Source organism: Crotalus tigris, unplaced genomic scaffold (genome assembly GCF_016545835.1).
Source record: "Crotalus tigris isolate CLP2741 ecotype Arizona unplaced genomic scaffold, ASM1654583v1 scf7180000017836.1595184, whole genome shotgun sequence".
NCBI classification, from domain to species: domain Eukaryota; kingdom Metazoa; phylum Chordata; class Lepidosauria; order Squamata; family Viperidae; genus Crotalus; species Crotalus tigris.
Genome location: NW_024096663.1, coordinates 1,356,720 through 1,372,421, shown reverse-complemented (window position 1 = coordinate 1,372,421; position 15,702 = coordinate 1,356,720). Strand labels below are relative to the sequence as shown.

The 15,702-nt window shown below is 47.6% G+C and overlaps 1 protein-coding gene across 6 annotated transcripts in view; it reads right to left on the bottom strand.

The window, feature by feature from the left end:
- Positions 1 to 15,702, bottom strand: part of OSBPL8 (oxysterol binding protein like 8) — a 112,754-nt gene that overhangs the window by 82,836 nt on the left and 14,216 nt on the right. For 2 of the 6 annotated variants that reach the window (XM_039343294.1, XM_039343295.1), the window contains exon 3: positions 604 to 640. The exons of 1 other annotated variant lie outside the window; for it this stretch is intronic. In XM_039343294.1, coding sequence (XP_039199228.1) covers positions 604 to 640 — 37 coding nt within the window. Of the gene's footprint in view, positions 1 to 603; positions 641 to 7,150; positions 7,211 to 8,426; positions 13,366 to 15,702 lie in introns of those variants that run through there. 3 more of the 6 variants (XM_039343297.1, XM_039343293.1, XM_039343296.1) reach the window with 3 other exon arrangements.

The following is a 15,702-nucleotide window of genomic DNA, read 5'->3' as shown; positions in this document are numbered from 1 at the left end:
TCTATATATTGTATACGTGTAAAGTATGTGGACAGTACAATATATGAGATAAAATATTAAATTAAGATAAAACCATAATAAAATCACTACAATATGGCACAATAGTGTCACAATAGGATAGATGTCATAATTCAATATTTAAGAATGTTAACCATCTAACTGTTTCTGGTGTGGCTGCAATAATATCATCCTAGATGTGATGTCAGTCCTTTATTACAAATCTGTTCAGGGTTTAACAGTTATGCTTACAGTTGCATAACAAAGCTGTGTTTGCAAGCACATTTTCTGAAAGTTGATAAAAACATTAACATTTGCTGTTTCTTTGGACATTCCATATGTGCTTGAAGAAAGCATATATTTGTCATAATAGACTTTACAATTATTGTTTATTATTACTAATTCTATTATCACTATTATTATTTCATCCTGCCTTTTATACAATTCAAGGCAGTATACTTAACATTCCCGTCTCCTATTTTATGCGTTTTCTTCCATTGTTTCTAAATTTACTAAATACTCAGAATTTACTAATAAAACAAAATGAAGGTATGGCCCTATGAAAGCATAGTTCTCTCAATGTTCCTGCAGAAACTATTTACTTACTTGAAGTTCCCTGACATTCTTTGATCTCACTATGATGCTGGAGGTACAGGGCAATTGAGTACGAAGAATGGCAAACAAAAGTATCCAGGCCAAAAGGAAAAGAGACGGAGGAGGAACACAGCAGATATAACAAAAAGAAAAGAACAAGGAAAATAGTTTAGTTTGAAACTAAAAATGTAACATGCATATCAAATTTGATAGTTTTTTTAAAAAATACTTAGTAGCTTCAAAATACAGAACTAATTTTTTTTTAAAAAAGCATAGGCAAGTATATTTAGCAAAGCAACAGTAATTATTAGCTTGTTATTGTAACAGTAAGGCTAATACTATCTGGAAAGTCATATTTTTCCTAAAGTTCTTTTAATTTATTCATCAATATTCCTGCTGCAAGTGTTACCTGGCAGAATAAATTAGAAGGGGCGTTGTCTTACCTGAAAGCCTTTTCTCAGCATGATGATGTAGCATCCACCGGTGGGTTATATCAGCCTTCCTGCTTAGTTGAGATTAAGTCAGAACTTTAGCCACGCCTCCCCTGGGCGGTGCCTTCCTAGTTTTGACGAGGCGAAGCATCCATGACGAAGTTTGATGCAATGGTCCTCCTACAACTACACCTGTCTAGACTGTCATTAAGGGTGGGTGTGGATGCTACATCATCATGCTGAGAAAAGGCGTTCAGGTAAGACAACGCCCCTTCTCCAGCATGATGAATGTAGCATCCACCGGTGAGATATACCAAAGCCCCCATGTCCCCAAGGGAGGGAAGTCTAGGCATGTGTCCCCTGTGAGGAAACAACCTGCTGCAAAACCCTTTTACCAAATGAGGCATCCGCCGCAGCGAACTTATCAAGTTTGTAATGCCTTATAAAGGAAGGAGAAGACCAGGTCGCTGCTCTACATATCTCAACAGAAGCCTGGGTAGACCAAGCCGCTGATGTGGCCACACTACGTGTAGAATGAACGGTAATGTTTGCAGGTACCGGGAGACACTGGGATCTATAGGTGTCAGTAATGCATGTCCTAATCCATCTTCCAATGGTTGAAGATGACACCTTCTTTCCCATGGAAGAGGGCTGGAAGGACACAAACAGGGCCTCCGACTTGCGAAAAGTAGCGGTCCTCTTAACATAATGGTGCAGAGCCCTGCGCATGTCCAATTTATGCCACAGCCTCTCCAGACGATGTGACGGATTGGGACAAAAGTCTGGAAGAACCAAATCTTGGGATCTATGGAACCAGGTATTGACTTTCGGAATGAAAAAAGGGTCCAATCTAAGGACCACTCTGTCATCCAGAAATATACACAGGTTGCTTCTGACCGAGAGCGCAGCCAGTTCTGAAATACGTCTTGCCAATGTGATGACTACCAGAAAGGCAACCTTCAAAGAAAGGAAGCGAAGTGAGCAAGACCGGATGGGTTAGAACGGTGACGTCATGAGGGGCTGTAACACCTTAGGTAAGTCCCAAGAGGGATAGCGATGCACCGAGGGAGGCTTAGCGTTAGCCGGCCCTTTTAGAAAGGCGCCAACTGCAGGGTGCTATGATAATGGGACTGAATTGTCGCACGTGATGACTGTTGATAAGGCCGCAACCTGTCTGCAGATGATACTATGCGATAGACCCTTATTCAGGCCCTCCAAGAGGTAATCTAATATGTAAGGAATGTTGACCGCCAATAGTCTAAGGTTCTGTTTGGTGCACCACATGCAGAAGTTCCTCCACGTGGCATCATAAATCCTATTGGTCGAGGGTCGCCTTGAGGCTTGGATTATTGAGATCACCCGACGAATAGGACTGCCTGGCTAAACTCTCCCGTTCAAGTGCCAAGCGGCTAGTTGAAGCCACTGGGGGTCTGGGTGTTGAAGTCTCCCCTGATTGAGATGCGACCCAGCGGAATCCTCCACGGTGGGGAGAGTTACAAATCCACGAGGTCGGCAAACCACGGTCGCCATGGCCAGTGTGGGACAACTAAGATTACTTCCTCCCGTTCTTGAAGAAGCTTGCGGATGGTCGCAGGGGGAGAGGAGGAAATGCATAAAGGAGCCCCCTGGGCCACTTGCTGCAGAGGGCATCCGTTCCCTCCGCCCCCGGTGAGGGGAACCTTGTGAAGTACCTAAGTAGTTGGGAATTTGCCGGGGAGGCAAACAGATCCACTTGTGGTTGTCTGAATCTGACCAAGATTTCCCTGAACAGGGCCGGGTCCAGACGCCACTCCGAGTGGTCGACCGTGACCCTGCTCAGTGAGTCGGCTTGACAATTCGCTTCCCCAGATATGTGCTCTGCACTGATAGATTCCAGGTTGGACTCTGCCCACAGACCCAGGTCCAAGGCCTCCAGCATGAGAGAACACGACCGGGTTCCTCCTTGTCTGTTGACATGGGTCTTGGCTGCTACGTTGTCCGTCAGTATTAGGACGTGCTTTCCCGCCACAAGGGTGGAGAATTGATGGAGTGCTAGATGGATTGCTCTGCGTTCTAGCCATTTTATGTTGTGCGATAAATCTGACTGGGACCATTGACCCTGTGCCATGTGAGTCTGTAGGTGGGCGCCCCAGCCGAACAGGCTGGCGTCTGTAGTCAAGGTGAGCCTGGGAGGCTCCTTGAATAGGGATCCCCTGTTCATTGCTGATGACGTCCACCACAATGGACAACAGTGTGTGATGTGGACTCTCACCTTCCTTGTGGAAGCACTCATGTTCCGTTTCTGGAAGGGAAGGAGGAACCACTGGAGAGTTCTGGAATGTAGTCTGGCCCACGGAACGATTCCCAGACAGGAGACCATCTTCCCCAACAGCTGAGACAGCTGGACCAGTGGAACCACCTTCTCTCTCCGGATCTGGTGGACAAGTGACCTGATACTGTTTTTGCGCTCCTGGGAGAGGTAAACCTTGCAAAGATTCGAGTCTATTATTGCTCCTAGGTGAAGGAGGCGAGTTAAAGGAGTTGTGTGACTCTTCTTGAAATTCACGGAAAATCCGTGCTCCTGAAGAGTATTGATTGTGAGTTGAAGGTCTGATTGGGCGGAACTGAAAGAACTGGATTGGATAATTATATCGTCCAGGTAACATTGTACGCACACCAGAATTAATCTGAGATGGGCTGCCAAAACTGCCAATATCTATGTGAATACCCAAGGAGCCGAGGAAAGCCCGAAGGGTAGAGCTTTGTACTGATAATGCCGGTGCGTGTAACAAAACCGGGGGAATCTGCGGTGTTGTGGGAGGATGGGAATGTGGAGGTACGCCTCTGTCAGGTCTATGGAGGAGAGTAAATCCCCTTTTCTGATACTGGCCAGAATGGATTTGAGGGACTGCATCTTGAGCCTCCTATAGGTTAGGAAGTAATTGAGTCCCTTTAAATCCAATATGGCCCTCCAACCTCCCGAGGCTTGGGAACCACAAACAAAATGGAGTAAAAACCCCGTCCTCTCTGTTCCAGAGGTACTGGTTCTATAGCCTCTTTCTCTAACAGATGGGCTATGGCCGTGGATACCAATTTGGCCTTGTTCGTGTTTCTTGAGGTGGGACACTGAATAAAGCGGTCTGGAGGGATGGATATAAATTCCAGGGCGAGACCGTATCTTATGGTCTTCCTTACCCCAGAGTTGGTGGTGGTGACCTCCCAAATGTCACTGAACAGCGCTAAGCGACCACCTATAGGAGGGTCCCCCTTGGCGTCACTTGGGCCGCATGTAAGGATGGCCCCCAGACCCTCGAAAGGGACGCCTGGACTGGAATTGACCCCTGGTTCCAGGATTTTGGCGGTCCTGCTGTCGATCCTGTCTGGGGGAAAAGGATCGAGAACCTCTGGGCCATTACCAGGACTGCCAGGCCCGAAAGGGCTGCCTCCACTCCCAGGAACCTCCTGCACGAAAGGACTGCCTGCGGAATTCCTGCTGGGGCCTTTTATCTGACCTCTTAGAGGGGTGCGCAAGAACTTTGCGCTTGTCCTTCCCCTCTATAAGGTATGGTTCTAGAACAGGACTGAACAGCTTTGTACCGCTGTACATGTCTGTTAATAGGCGCCACTTGGAATTCCACTAAGTCTGCCTTCCACTGTTTCAACCACAGCAATCTGCAAGATGAGACAGTGGCCGCAATAGATCTGGCTGAGTACCTGGCAGAGTGGAGAGATGCATCTGCCATATATTCTGATGCAAGAAGTAATTTTCCCAACATCTGGTGTGCAAGCACCTGGTCAGGAGAAATCAGGGCCTGCATTTCGCGAAGCCACATAATGGATGCCCTTGCGAAAAAGGACGAAGACGTTGCCACCTTGATCGCCCATGCTGCGGAGAGAAAATTCAAACATCTGGTTCTCCGCCTTCAAGGCTTCAGCCATATCCCCCAGAATTGTGGATGTGGAGAACAATGAAGTAAGAGGAGTATCTATAGTAGGTACCTCTAGAAGGGAAGCAAGTGAAGAGGAAACATTAAAGGGTTTCTTTTCCGTATTATTGGGAGAAGGCAGAGTGGCCAATGAGGACCACTATTTCTCCACAGTGGTGCGGAAGACACTTGGGCAAGGAATTTGTTTCTCTTCCACTACTTGCTCTGCAAACAAGGGATTAGACTCTTGTGCAGTGGAGGTAGATGGTTTAGGTTCCGGTTCAGCAGCCAATTTGGCCATAGTATAGGCCTTCATAAGCAATGACCTGAACAGGGAAGGATTGAAAAGACCCAATGTCGGGGCCGGATCCGGCGCCGCCTCCTCATCCTCTGACATAGGCATGTCTCCAAGTCCACGGACTCATCTTCCCCTTACTGAGAGGATGTCTCAGAATCACCAGGGCCAGTTAACAGGTCACACCCTGTTTGAGGTAAAGGTATGGGCGGAGGTGGTGGTACCTGTGGGGACCTTTGACCCATGGATGAGGCCATGAACTGCCCAAAGGTATGATGCATGAACGCCTGGAACTGCTCTGACCATATGTCCGCTTGGTCTGTATAACAAACTCCAGCTGCAGAGTATATGTGGCTTCAGGGGCTTGTTGTGCGATGGAAGAAGAAGGAAGAGGAGGAGGAAGAGGAGGAGGAGGGGGACCAACCTGTTCAGTTTCCCCAAGGAGACCATACCCTAGGGGCAATTGAGGCTCGAATGGGGATGGATCCAGTGAGATGGGGGGAACCACTTCAGCCTCACTGGACATGAGCCTTTGAGCTCTGGAGAACTCCTTCTCCAGCGCCTGATGTCTCCTCGAGGCCTCTCGCTCAGCTGCTTTGGAGGGTCCCTGATGGATATATTCTTTGTCTTGGCCTTTCCCCCCCCCCCTCGCTTCCAAATCAGAAGATCTGCACTTTTTTGTATGGGGGAAACGTCAGAGCCCTGCGATGTCTGAGGAGTTGCACTGTCTGCCATCGCACACTGGATATTCCGGGTAGGAGATGTCCAGGAAGGGGGGAAAATAACACGCAGACCTGGTTATCAGAGAGAGAGGTTCCCGCGGTCTGATCAACTGCGATGACAAACAGCCAGACAGTTCGCTAGAACTGCCTGTCTAGGCCCTGCTGGCACAGTGCCGCGAACTAATAAGAACAGGTGGATTCTAAATTAATTCCCCCTCAGACAATATAGAAAGAATAGGATTAGTAATGTATAAGTGTGATCACTTAGTGAAATCCAAAATGGCGGCCGCACCCCCCTTCATCTGCTATTTCCCTGAATAGGAGAGGAAAGAACAAAGGAGTGCTAGAAATCCCCCTTGAAAGCCCGGCACAGCAGGCCAAATTCAGCTGGGATCAGGCTGAAGGTACTACTATGGCACACGAGGACCTTCAAAATGGCGACCACGCCTGTTGATGCAATTCAAAATGGCGGCCGTGAGCCTTGTCTCCCAAAATGGCGACGCCCCAGGGAGAACAACACCAATCTGTACAGACCGTCCGGACTGAGAAAGGTGTGAGGGAATTTAATTCGCTAATGCCTTTTCTCCCCTTTTTTGCTACAAAGCCCAGACAACTTGCGTTTAAGTTGCGTAGCCTCCACTGCGATCCGGATCACTGTGCACGCTGGCCGAGACCTCATGGCCACGAGGTTGGAAAAATGAGGCTGCCTGATCGAGCCGCGCTCCCGGGAATCTCCGATGAATGAAAAGCCTCCATTTTCAGTGCTAAACAGCTGATTCGGGGCTAAATCCCTCGGCGATCCGGTGCGGCTTGAAATGCAGTCCGCAAGCCCTGTAAGGCCCTTGGGACTCAGAAGACACCCAAGTTGCCCTTGGATTCCTTAAATTACACCAAGTTTAAATCTGATAATTTAGAAGAAACTAAAGTCTATCATCTAAATCCAATTTACATACAATAAACCTGAAGTATATCAATTTTAACTAGTCTAACTGAGGAGCCAAACAAATTGCGTCCTACTGAGCTGAGACTAAGTCAAAAACTGGGAAGGCACCACCCACGGGAGGTGTGGCTAAAGTTCTGACTTAGTCTCAACTGAACAGGAAGGCTGATATAACCCACCAGTGGATGCTACATTCATCATGCTGGAGAAATGAAGCATGGCTATACTTATTTTTAGAAATCTGAAAGAAAGGAGCGTTGGCTTACCTGAACGCCTGTTCTCAGCATGATGATGAAGAATCCACCAATGGGTTATTTCAGTCCTCCTGCCCAATCAGACCAAGTTGTCAAGTTGTCACGCCTCATTATCTGGGACCTCCCAGTTTTCATCGACGGTGTAGCCAATGACAACAGTTCGACGTGATGACTCTCAAGCAGGTATTAAAAGAAACTAACATAACAAGTATCCTACCCGGATCTGACTGACACCTAATAGGGGAGGGCGTGGATTCTTCATCATCATGCTGAGAACAGGCGTTCAGGTAAGCCAATGCTCCTTCTCCAGCATGATGACTGAAGAATCCACCAATGGGATGTACCAAAGCATCCGGACTCCCTAAGAGTGGGAATCAGTTGGGGCCGGACCCCCAGACTTGTTGTAAAATACGCCTACCAAAAGCGGCCTCAGTCGACACAAATTTGTCTAAATGGTAATGTCTAATGAAAGGTGATGGCGAAGACCATGTTGCTGCCCTGCAAATGTCCTCACTGCATGCCTGGGTTGCCCACGCCGCAGTTGTGGCAGCACTGCGGGTGGAGTGAGCCATCACATGAGGAGGAACAGGCAAGGCAAGTGAGATATAGGCATTTGCAATACAGGTCCTGATTCACCTACCTATGGTGGAAGCTGACACCTTTTGACCCATTGAAGAAGGCTGAAAGGACACAAACAGGGCTTCAGACTTACGGAAAGGCGTTGTGCGCTTGATATAACGTCGTATGGCTCTCCTTACATCAAGAGTGTGCCAATGCCGTTCAAACTCATGTGATGGGTGAGGGCAGAAATTTGGAAGGATGACCTCCTGTGCTCTATGGAAAACCGTATTAACCTTTGGGATGAATGGTCTAGCCTGAGAACCACTCTGTCCTCATGAAACGTGCACAGATCCTCCCTAACCGACAAGGTAGCTAATTCTGAAACGCGCCTAGCCAAGATGATAGCAATCAGGAAGGAGACCTTGAGTGACAAGTGTCGCAACGAGCACATTTTGAGTGGTTCAAAGGGAGATGAGGTTAGTGCCTGAAGAACTCGAGGTAAGTCCCAGGAGGGATACCTATGAATCACAGGCGGTCTACTATTTGTGACTCCCTTAAGGAAGGCCCGAATGGTAGAATGACTTGATAAAGACTCTGAGGAATCCCATGAGAGTACCGAGAAAAGTGTGGCTAACTGTCTGCATATAGTGTTGGGTGCCAGCCCTTTGTTGACGCCCTCCATTAAATATTCTAGTACCCTGGAAATAGTCACCTGTGATAGACTTACATGATTCTTGTCGCACCAGTGACAGAGTCTTCCACACATGGTCATAAATACGGTTCGTTGTCAGCCTCCTGGCCACCTGGATCATAGCGATCATCTCCTCCGAATAAGACTCCCTAATCAAGGTGCGGCGTTCAAGTGCTAGGTGGTCAATTGAAGCCATTGGGGGTCTAGATGCTGTCGGGAATCCTCCACGAGGCTGAGTATGAAAGACTCACTGCCTCCTGGGCCAGTAAGGAACGATGAAGACCACTTCCACCTGCTCCTCCAGAATCTTCCTGATTACTGCTGGAAGCAGAGGCAATGGAGGAAAGGTATACAACAGACCTTGTGGCCACTTGCTGCGCAGCGCATCTGTCCCCTCTGCTCCCCAGGAGGGGAACCGAGAAAAGAATCTGGGCAGCTGAGCGTTCCCCAGGGAGGCAAACAGGTCCACGATCAGACGACCAAATCTGTCCGATATCTCCCTGAAGATAACTGGATGTAACATCAACTCTGAATGATCCACTATCAACCTGCTAAGAAAGTCTGCCTGTCGATTTGCCTCTCCCGAGATATGCTCGGCCCTGATGGAGAGCAGGTGTTTCTCTGCCCATGACCTCAATGCTCAAGCCTCCATTATGAGGGATTTGGACCGGGTGCCCCCTTGCCGATTCACGTGAGCTTTTGCAGCCACGTTGTCTGTTCAGACCAGTACATGCTGGTCCGACTACAGTGTGAATTTTTGGACAGCTAGATGTATTGCCCTGAGCTCTAACCAGTTTATACTGTGTTTGAGGTCTGTTTGTGACCAACGACCCTGAGCTATCTGGGATTGGAGATGTGCCCCCCAACCAAAGAGACTTGTGTCCGTGGTCACCTGAACTCGATTGGGCTTCTTGAACAGGGTCCCCTTGTGAATAGCCGATGAAGTCCACCAGCCGAGTGAGAGACGTACCTGATGAGGAACCCTGACCAACCGATTGGATGTACTGGTATGCTGTCTCTGATATGGAAGCAGGAACCACTGCAGGTCCCGGGCATGTAGCCAGGCCCACGGCATTATTGCTATGCATGATATTAGCTTGCCCAGGAGTTGTGAAAGCGTAGCCAATGACACAGCCCTGTCTCTGCTCACCCTGCGTGCCAGGTCTCTGATGCTCCTGTGCCTCTCCTCTGACAAGTACATGAGGCACAAGTCTGTATCTATCGCCGCTCCCAGATGAAGCAGTTGGGTAGAGTCATCTGGCTCTTTTGGAAATTTATCAGGAAGCCGTGGTTCTACAGGGTCTTTATGGTGAAGGCCAAATCTGACTGGGCAGCTGAGACTGACAGGGACTGGATCAGGATGTCGTCCAGATAACACTGGACCCATACTGGGACCAGCCTTAAGTGAGCTGCCAATACTGCCAGGATTTTGGTAAAGACCCTGGGGGCTGAGGAGAGGCTGAACGGAAGGATTCTATATTGAAAGTGTCGGTTGACGTAACAGAATCGCAGGTACCTGCGATGATCCGGGAGGATAGGAATGTGTAGGTATGCCTCCTTTAGATCTATTGAGGTCAATAGATCTCCCCGTCTGATGCTGGTTAAAATGGAATGTAATGTTTGCATTTTGAACCTCTTGTATTGAAGGTGGAGGTTCAGTCCTTTGAGATCGAGAATTGCCCTCCATCCCCCAGAGGATTTTGGGACTACAAACAGGATGGAGTAATACCCCAGCCCCGCCTGGTTCGGGGGAACCTCCTCTATTGCCTTGATGGTGAGTAGGTGTTGGATAGCGTCTTCCATGAGCCCCTTTTTATAGGGTTTCTCATGGCTGGGCAAGACACAAAGTGATCTAATGGCATGGATTTGAACTCCAGGGACAGGCCTTCTCTGATAGTGCGCAGAACCCAGGAGTCTGTGGTCGTGTTTTCCTATTGGTGTATGAAGAGAGTGAGTCTGCCGCCAATGAGAGGGGTTGCCTCTGAGTCATTTTCCGCAACGGAAGGGGCGACCCCCTCTGCCACGAAAGGAATGTTTAGTTTGTGGCTGGTACCTGGTTCTGTCCCTATAACCTGCCCTATCAAATGAGCGCTCAGGCTTAGGAGCTGATGGTTGCGCAGACTCTGTTGCGGCCCCAGTCCGAAAGGACTGTCGACGATTGTAAGGGAGGAGCCATCTGGTAGTTCTCCTTGCTACATGAGAAATGACTTTTTGTTTGTGTTTATTCTCAATGATATGGCGTTAGGGCCTCCCCAAATAATCTGCCGCCCATGAAGGGGGCTGTGGTCGTGCACCACTTATGTTTGCTTTCGGCTCTCCAGTTTTTTAGCCACAGAAGCCTCCTAGCGACTACGCTGGAAGCCATTGCTCGGGCTGAATGTTTGGCTGAATACAGGGAGACATCCGCCATATACTCGGATGTGGCTAATAATTTGGTCAAATCCTGATGGATCCTGGTTTCTTCCAGTGGAATTCTTTCCTGTAACTGACGAAGCCAAGTAATAGAGATCCTTGCAAAGAAGGAAGTGGCTGTTGCTGCCTTAGATGCCCAGGCAGATGCCAAATGTGCCTTGCGCAAGGCCATTTCGGATTTTTTATCTTCTGCCTTAAGGGCTTCCGATACATCTGCCGGGAGACTGGCAGTTGAAAATAGTGGGGCCAGAGATTCATCTATCTTTGGAACCTCTAAGAGATCTGCTAAAGTCTTTGTCATGTCTACTATTTTGCGCTCAGTCGCACCTTGAGTCGGCTGAGCAGCAGGTGACTCCCACTGTCCCTGAATATTTTTGAGGAATAACAGGGGACAGGGAATTTGGAGGTGTTTGTCTACTGGTTCAGCAAACAGGGGATGAGTTTCCTGATCAGAGGAAGGTTGAGGGGTTGGGACCTGGTGGGAGGAAAGCTTACTTGCTTCACAGGCTCTGCACAGCAAGGCAGGAAAAAGCGAAGCATTGAACAGCTCTGACATAGGCTGAGATTCATAAGTGGGTTCCTCACAATCCGACCAACCTTCCTTACCTCCCTCATAATCTGAAACATTAGAGTCGGAATCAGGAGAATGGGATGGGGAGAACATACCTGACCGATCCAGTGAAGGACGTGTGGCAGTTGTTGGTGCAGAAGGCGGCCCCGGAATGGGAGACGTCTGCTGGTGACCCGCTGATGCCATGGCTTGGAACACAGCCTGTGATATCCACTCTTGGAGCTGGCCGGAGAAAGACTGCTCTAGCGGAGGCCTTAACCCCGCAGCAGGTGGTGCGATAGCAGCGGTGTGTGCTGCCGATGGGCCGGGCAAATTAAGATCCTCCCCAAATACAGGTGGTCCTACCTGACCAAAGGTCTGAGTCAGGACCTGCTGATGCACACTCTCAGGCGACCAAGCTCTCGAAGTGGACGGTTGAGGCGCTCCCGTGTCAGGTGGTGGGGGGCTCAAAACTTCAAGACTTCTTTCAGCAGACAAGCACTGGGCCCGGGAGAATTGCTTCTCCAGGGTTCTGTGTGTACGGTCGGCCTGCCTGTCGCTTGCTGTGCCAGCCCTCCTGCCATGCTTAGATTTGGTTTTGGCCTTACCTGAAGATGCCTCTGGTGCCAGCTCAGCTTGGACGGGGGTGATGTCCATGTCCAAAGGATGTGGCTCAGTGTTTTTTGCCATTTCAATCGAGATGCAACCCAAAGGTGACTTTGGGACTGACTCAGTCTGCAAGGGACGTCAGAGACCCCCGTGAAGGGGGACTGACTTCACGTGGATTGTTCTGAGTCGGCTCACTGGCTAACCTGAACTCACGCTTGGCGCAGAAGCGCCCGTCACTCTGCAATGATTGGTGAAATCACACGTGTCCTACAATAGTGGCGATGGTCAGGATCGTGAAGCAGCCACTAGATGCAGAAGGGCAGACAGGCAATATGGCGATCAGGCCTGAAGGACCGGTGCCGCTGCTGAATCCACAGTCTTGTGATAACAGATGTCTTTAATAGGGAGGTAGTTTCTGAAACACTAAGGCTCAAAATGAAATTAATACAAATGATGTCAATGTATGAAAGTTCTATGAACTATGCTAAACAAGCCCTTTTTTTGCACACAAAATGGCGTCCTAGCCTGGGTGTGAAATGGTCACTGCCCAGAGGAAATATGTCCCCAAAATGGCAGATGTTCTAGGTTTCGTGAGGGAGAATGGGAGGGGGAAGGGAACGGGAAGAGGAGACTAAGCTGAGCCTCCAATACAGTCCAAAGTAGCTAAAATCAAATGGGGCTAAATTCGAGGCTTTCTACCTATTCAGGGAACTGAGTTGGAAATCGCACCTAACAGCTGTTAGGCGCGAAAATGCTCACTGCCGCACCGCGAGGCTCCCTCCTCTTCAGCGGCAGTCACAAGCAAATAAGAAAGTCAGCAAAAGGGATTTCCCCCGTCGCTCGCTCTAGCAAGCCCCTCAGAGATGTTGCAGCAAATCAAAATTTTGTCAAAAAGGTGTTCCGCGGATCCAAAATGGCGGCCGCTATAAGGATCCCTGACCGAGCCCGGTCATAGAAGAAGCCATGAGGCTTTAAAATGGCAGCCACCAGACAAAAGAACAGCATGCGTGCTTACTGGAAAGGTAAACAAGCAATCCCCCTATAACCTGCACCAAGGAAAACTCTCCCCACTTCTTTTAGTAAGAATTCTTGTAATGATTCAGCAAACTGCTGGATTCGGAAAAGGGAAAGAGCCACCCCCCCCCCAGTCCTTGAGAGGAGTCCTACCCTATCGCTGAAGGGAAGGAAACTAGTTCAGAAGTTCCAGAAAGGAAAATAATCTCTACTAATTCTCCTAATCTTAAGAATCCACCAATGAATCTGCAAAATCTAGTCTGACCTGCTCCAAATGACAGAGAGTCAAGATATCACGTCCTCATGGGCGAAAGACCAAGATGAAAACTGGGAGGTCCCAGATAATGAGGAGGCGTGACAACTCGACAACTTGGTCTGATTGGGCAGGAGGACTGAAATAACCCATTGGTGGATTCTTTAGTCATCATGCTGGAGAAATACTTCATCAAGAGATGTAGTTAAAACAGTGGTTCTCAACCTTTTTAATGCCGCGACCCCCAACCGGTCATAAGTCGAGGACTACTCAACCGGTTGTAAGTCGAGGACTACTCAACTGGTGCAGCACCGTTTGCAGAATGGGACTTCTGGCGGGCTCAGCAGGGCAGAGACAGCCTGGACAATTCCTATTGGCTTTTGAAAGCCAATAGAATTAGACTCTATTCAAGAGAGTCTATTCTATTGGCTTTCAAAAGCCAATAGAATAAAAGGGAGTAGCACAGCTAAGGAAAAGGGGAAAAAAATGGCGGACTCCGTTGTTTGGCGACCCCCGTGAAATGGTCATTCGACCCCAAATGGGGTCCCGACCCACAGGTTGAGAACCACTGAGTTAAAAGTACATCCAATATATATTAAAGGTGAATGAATGAATGAATGAAAACAAGCACTCTGCCTTCAGTTTAACAATAACCAACTCACTGTTGCTACTTGTATGTATTTTTCTGTTGCACCAAATTCAGCAAGTGAAGATGGAAATATTATAGATTGAATAATTAAACTGGAAGCAAGACAGAGACCGCTAAATGGAAGCAAAACACAAGTCACTAAACAGAAATCTTTCAATTATGCAAACCCTACAATCCTATGTATAGAGAAATAGACACTTTTCATTTAACACCAAACACAAAATACAAACCTCCAAAACTTGAGAAGGAATTTTCTTGTGAATTTCCAATATATGTTGAGTGGGTAGTCAAAGGGTAAAGAAAGAGAAACTGATAACTGAGGGAAAAGATAACCAACCTTGTTAAATTTCAAGTAACTCATTTTAAGTATTCCATAAAGAGAAAATAGGATTTGGCAACACGTTCCATAAATGCAAACAGGGCTAGCTAGAGATTGGATAAAATGAGGCAGCTACCTTAGGCAGTTAATGCTGAGAAGTATGAAGATGTATGTGCCACATGGTTCATTTGTACTCCAAGTTATCCTGCCCTTCACGTGCCTTGGAGAATATTGTCAATAGTGAATTAAGATTCTATTGCTAATATATTCAATTTTAAACATGAAATTGGGAGATTGAAGTACAGTACGGAGGGCATAGAATTTAGAATAGAGATGGCTGGCTGGTGTTGTGATTCTGTGCCAGCCTGTGCTCACAACAGCTGAGTCTGAGGAGGAGGCCATCAGGGGCGGAGAGAGGCTCTGATGAATTACAGGACTCACAGTTTGATGCAGAGCCTGGGCCCTCCAGTCGTGTTTCTGATGAAGCTCAGATGTGTGAGGAGAATGAGTCAGACTCAGAAGAATCACATCTGATGGACTTGCTAATTGATGCATGCTCCTGTCGTCAATTAGCAAGAGTAAATCAGCAGCAGTCAATGCAACTACTCCAGGGAAAAAGGAGAAGGCACTGAGAGGCAACGCCTTGGGACTGCTGTATAAAGAGAGGAGGTGTGGGCAGTGCTGGTTGCTGAAGGCAACCGTTTGCAAAGTGCTTCTTGGAATCCTGGTCTGTTCGTCTTGCTTGTGACTTCTCTGTTCGTCTTGCTTGTGATTTCTCATCTGTTTGCATCGTGTTTCTTTTGGACTTCCTTTTGCTGTTTGTGTTTTGGACCTTTTTACAGGTTTGTCAACCATATTAAAAGAGTTTTGTTTTGTTGCAAAGTTTCCAGCCTATTGCATCAGCAGGGGTTTGGTCCTTGTGCCTTTAACAAGGACGGCAATAGGCTGGGATAGAACAGTTGGCTGGCTGAATATATGGTTGGATAGATGGTTGCCAAGATGCAAAAACAGTTATGGAGTATAGTGAACTAGTAGGCTAAGGTGGTGAACTAAAGTTAGATTACAGGTAATCCTTGCTTAATGATCAGTTATTTTATGAATGGGTTCATTTAACGACTACCATATTCACTTAACAACTATTAAAAGGCCAGAAAATTACTTTCAGTCACGTGAGTGTTTTGGCCACAATGACTTACAACCAGAATTCAGAGCTAAAGTACAGTGGTAAGAAGGACAAGGAGCAGAAATAGGAAACACAGCTAACTGTACTGAATTTTTTAACAGCTTATGTTTCAGTGATGTTGAAAACATATAATGGAGAGTTAAACATAACCTGAATTTTCTATACTGTATGTTCAAGTTCTGAATATGTTAGCCTTGTGTTTTTTACTCTGTTCAATGGTTTTCATTACTTGCAGATCCTTTGCATTTTCAACTATTAGAGTAGAGCACAGTTTGCTGAAGTTCCTTCCTCTAGTTTTAAAACAATGCTCACTTTCTTTCAGC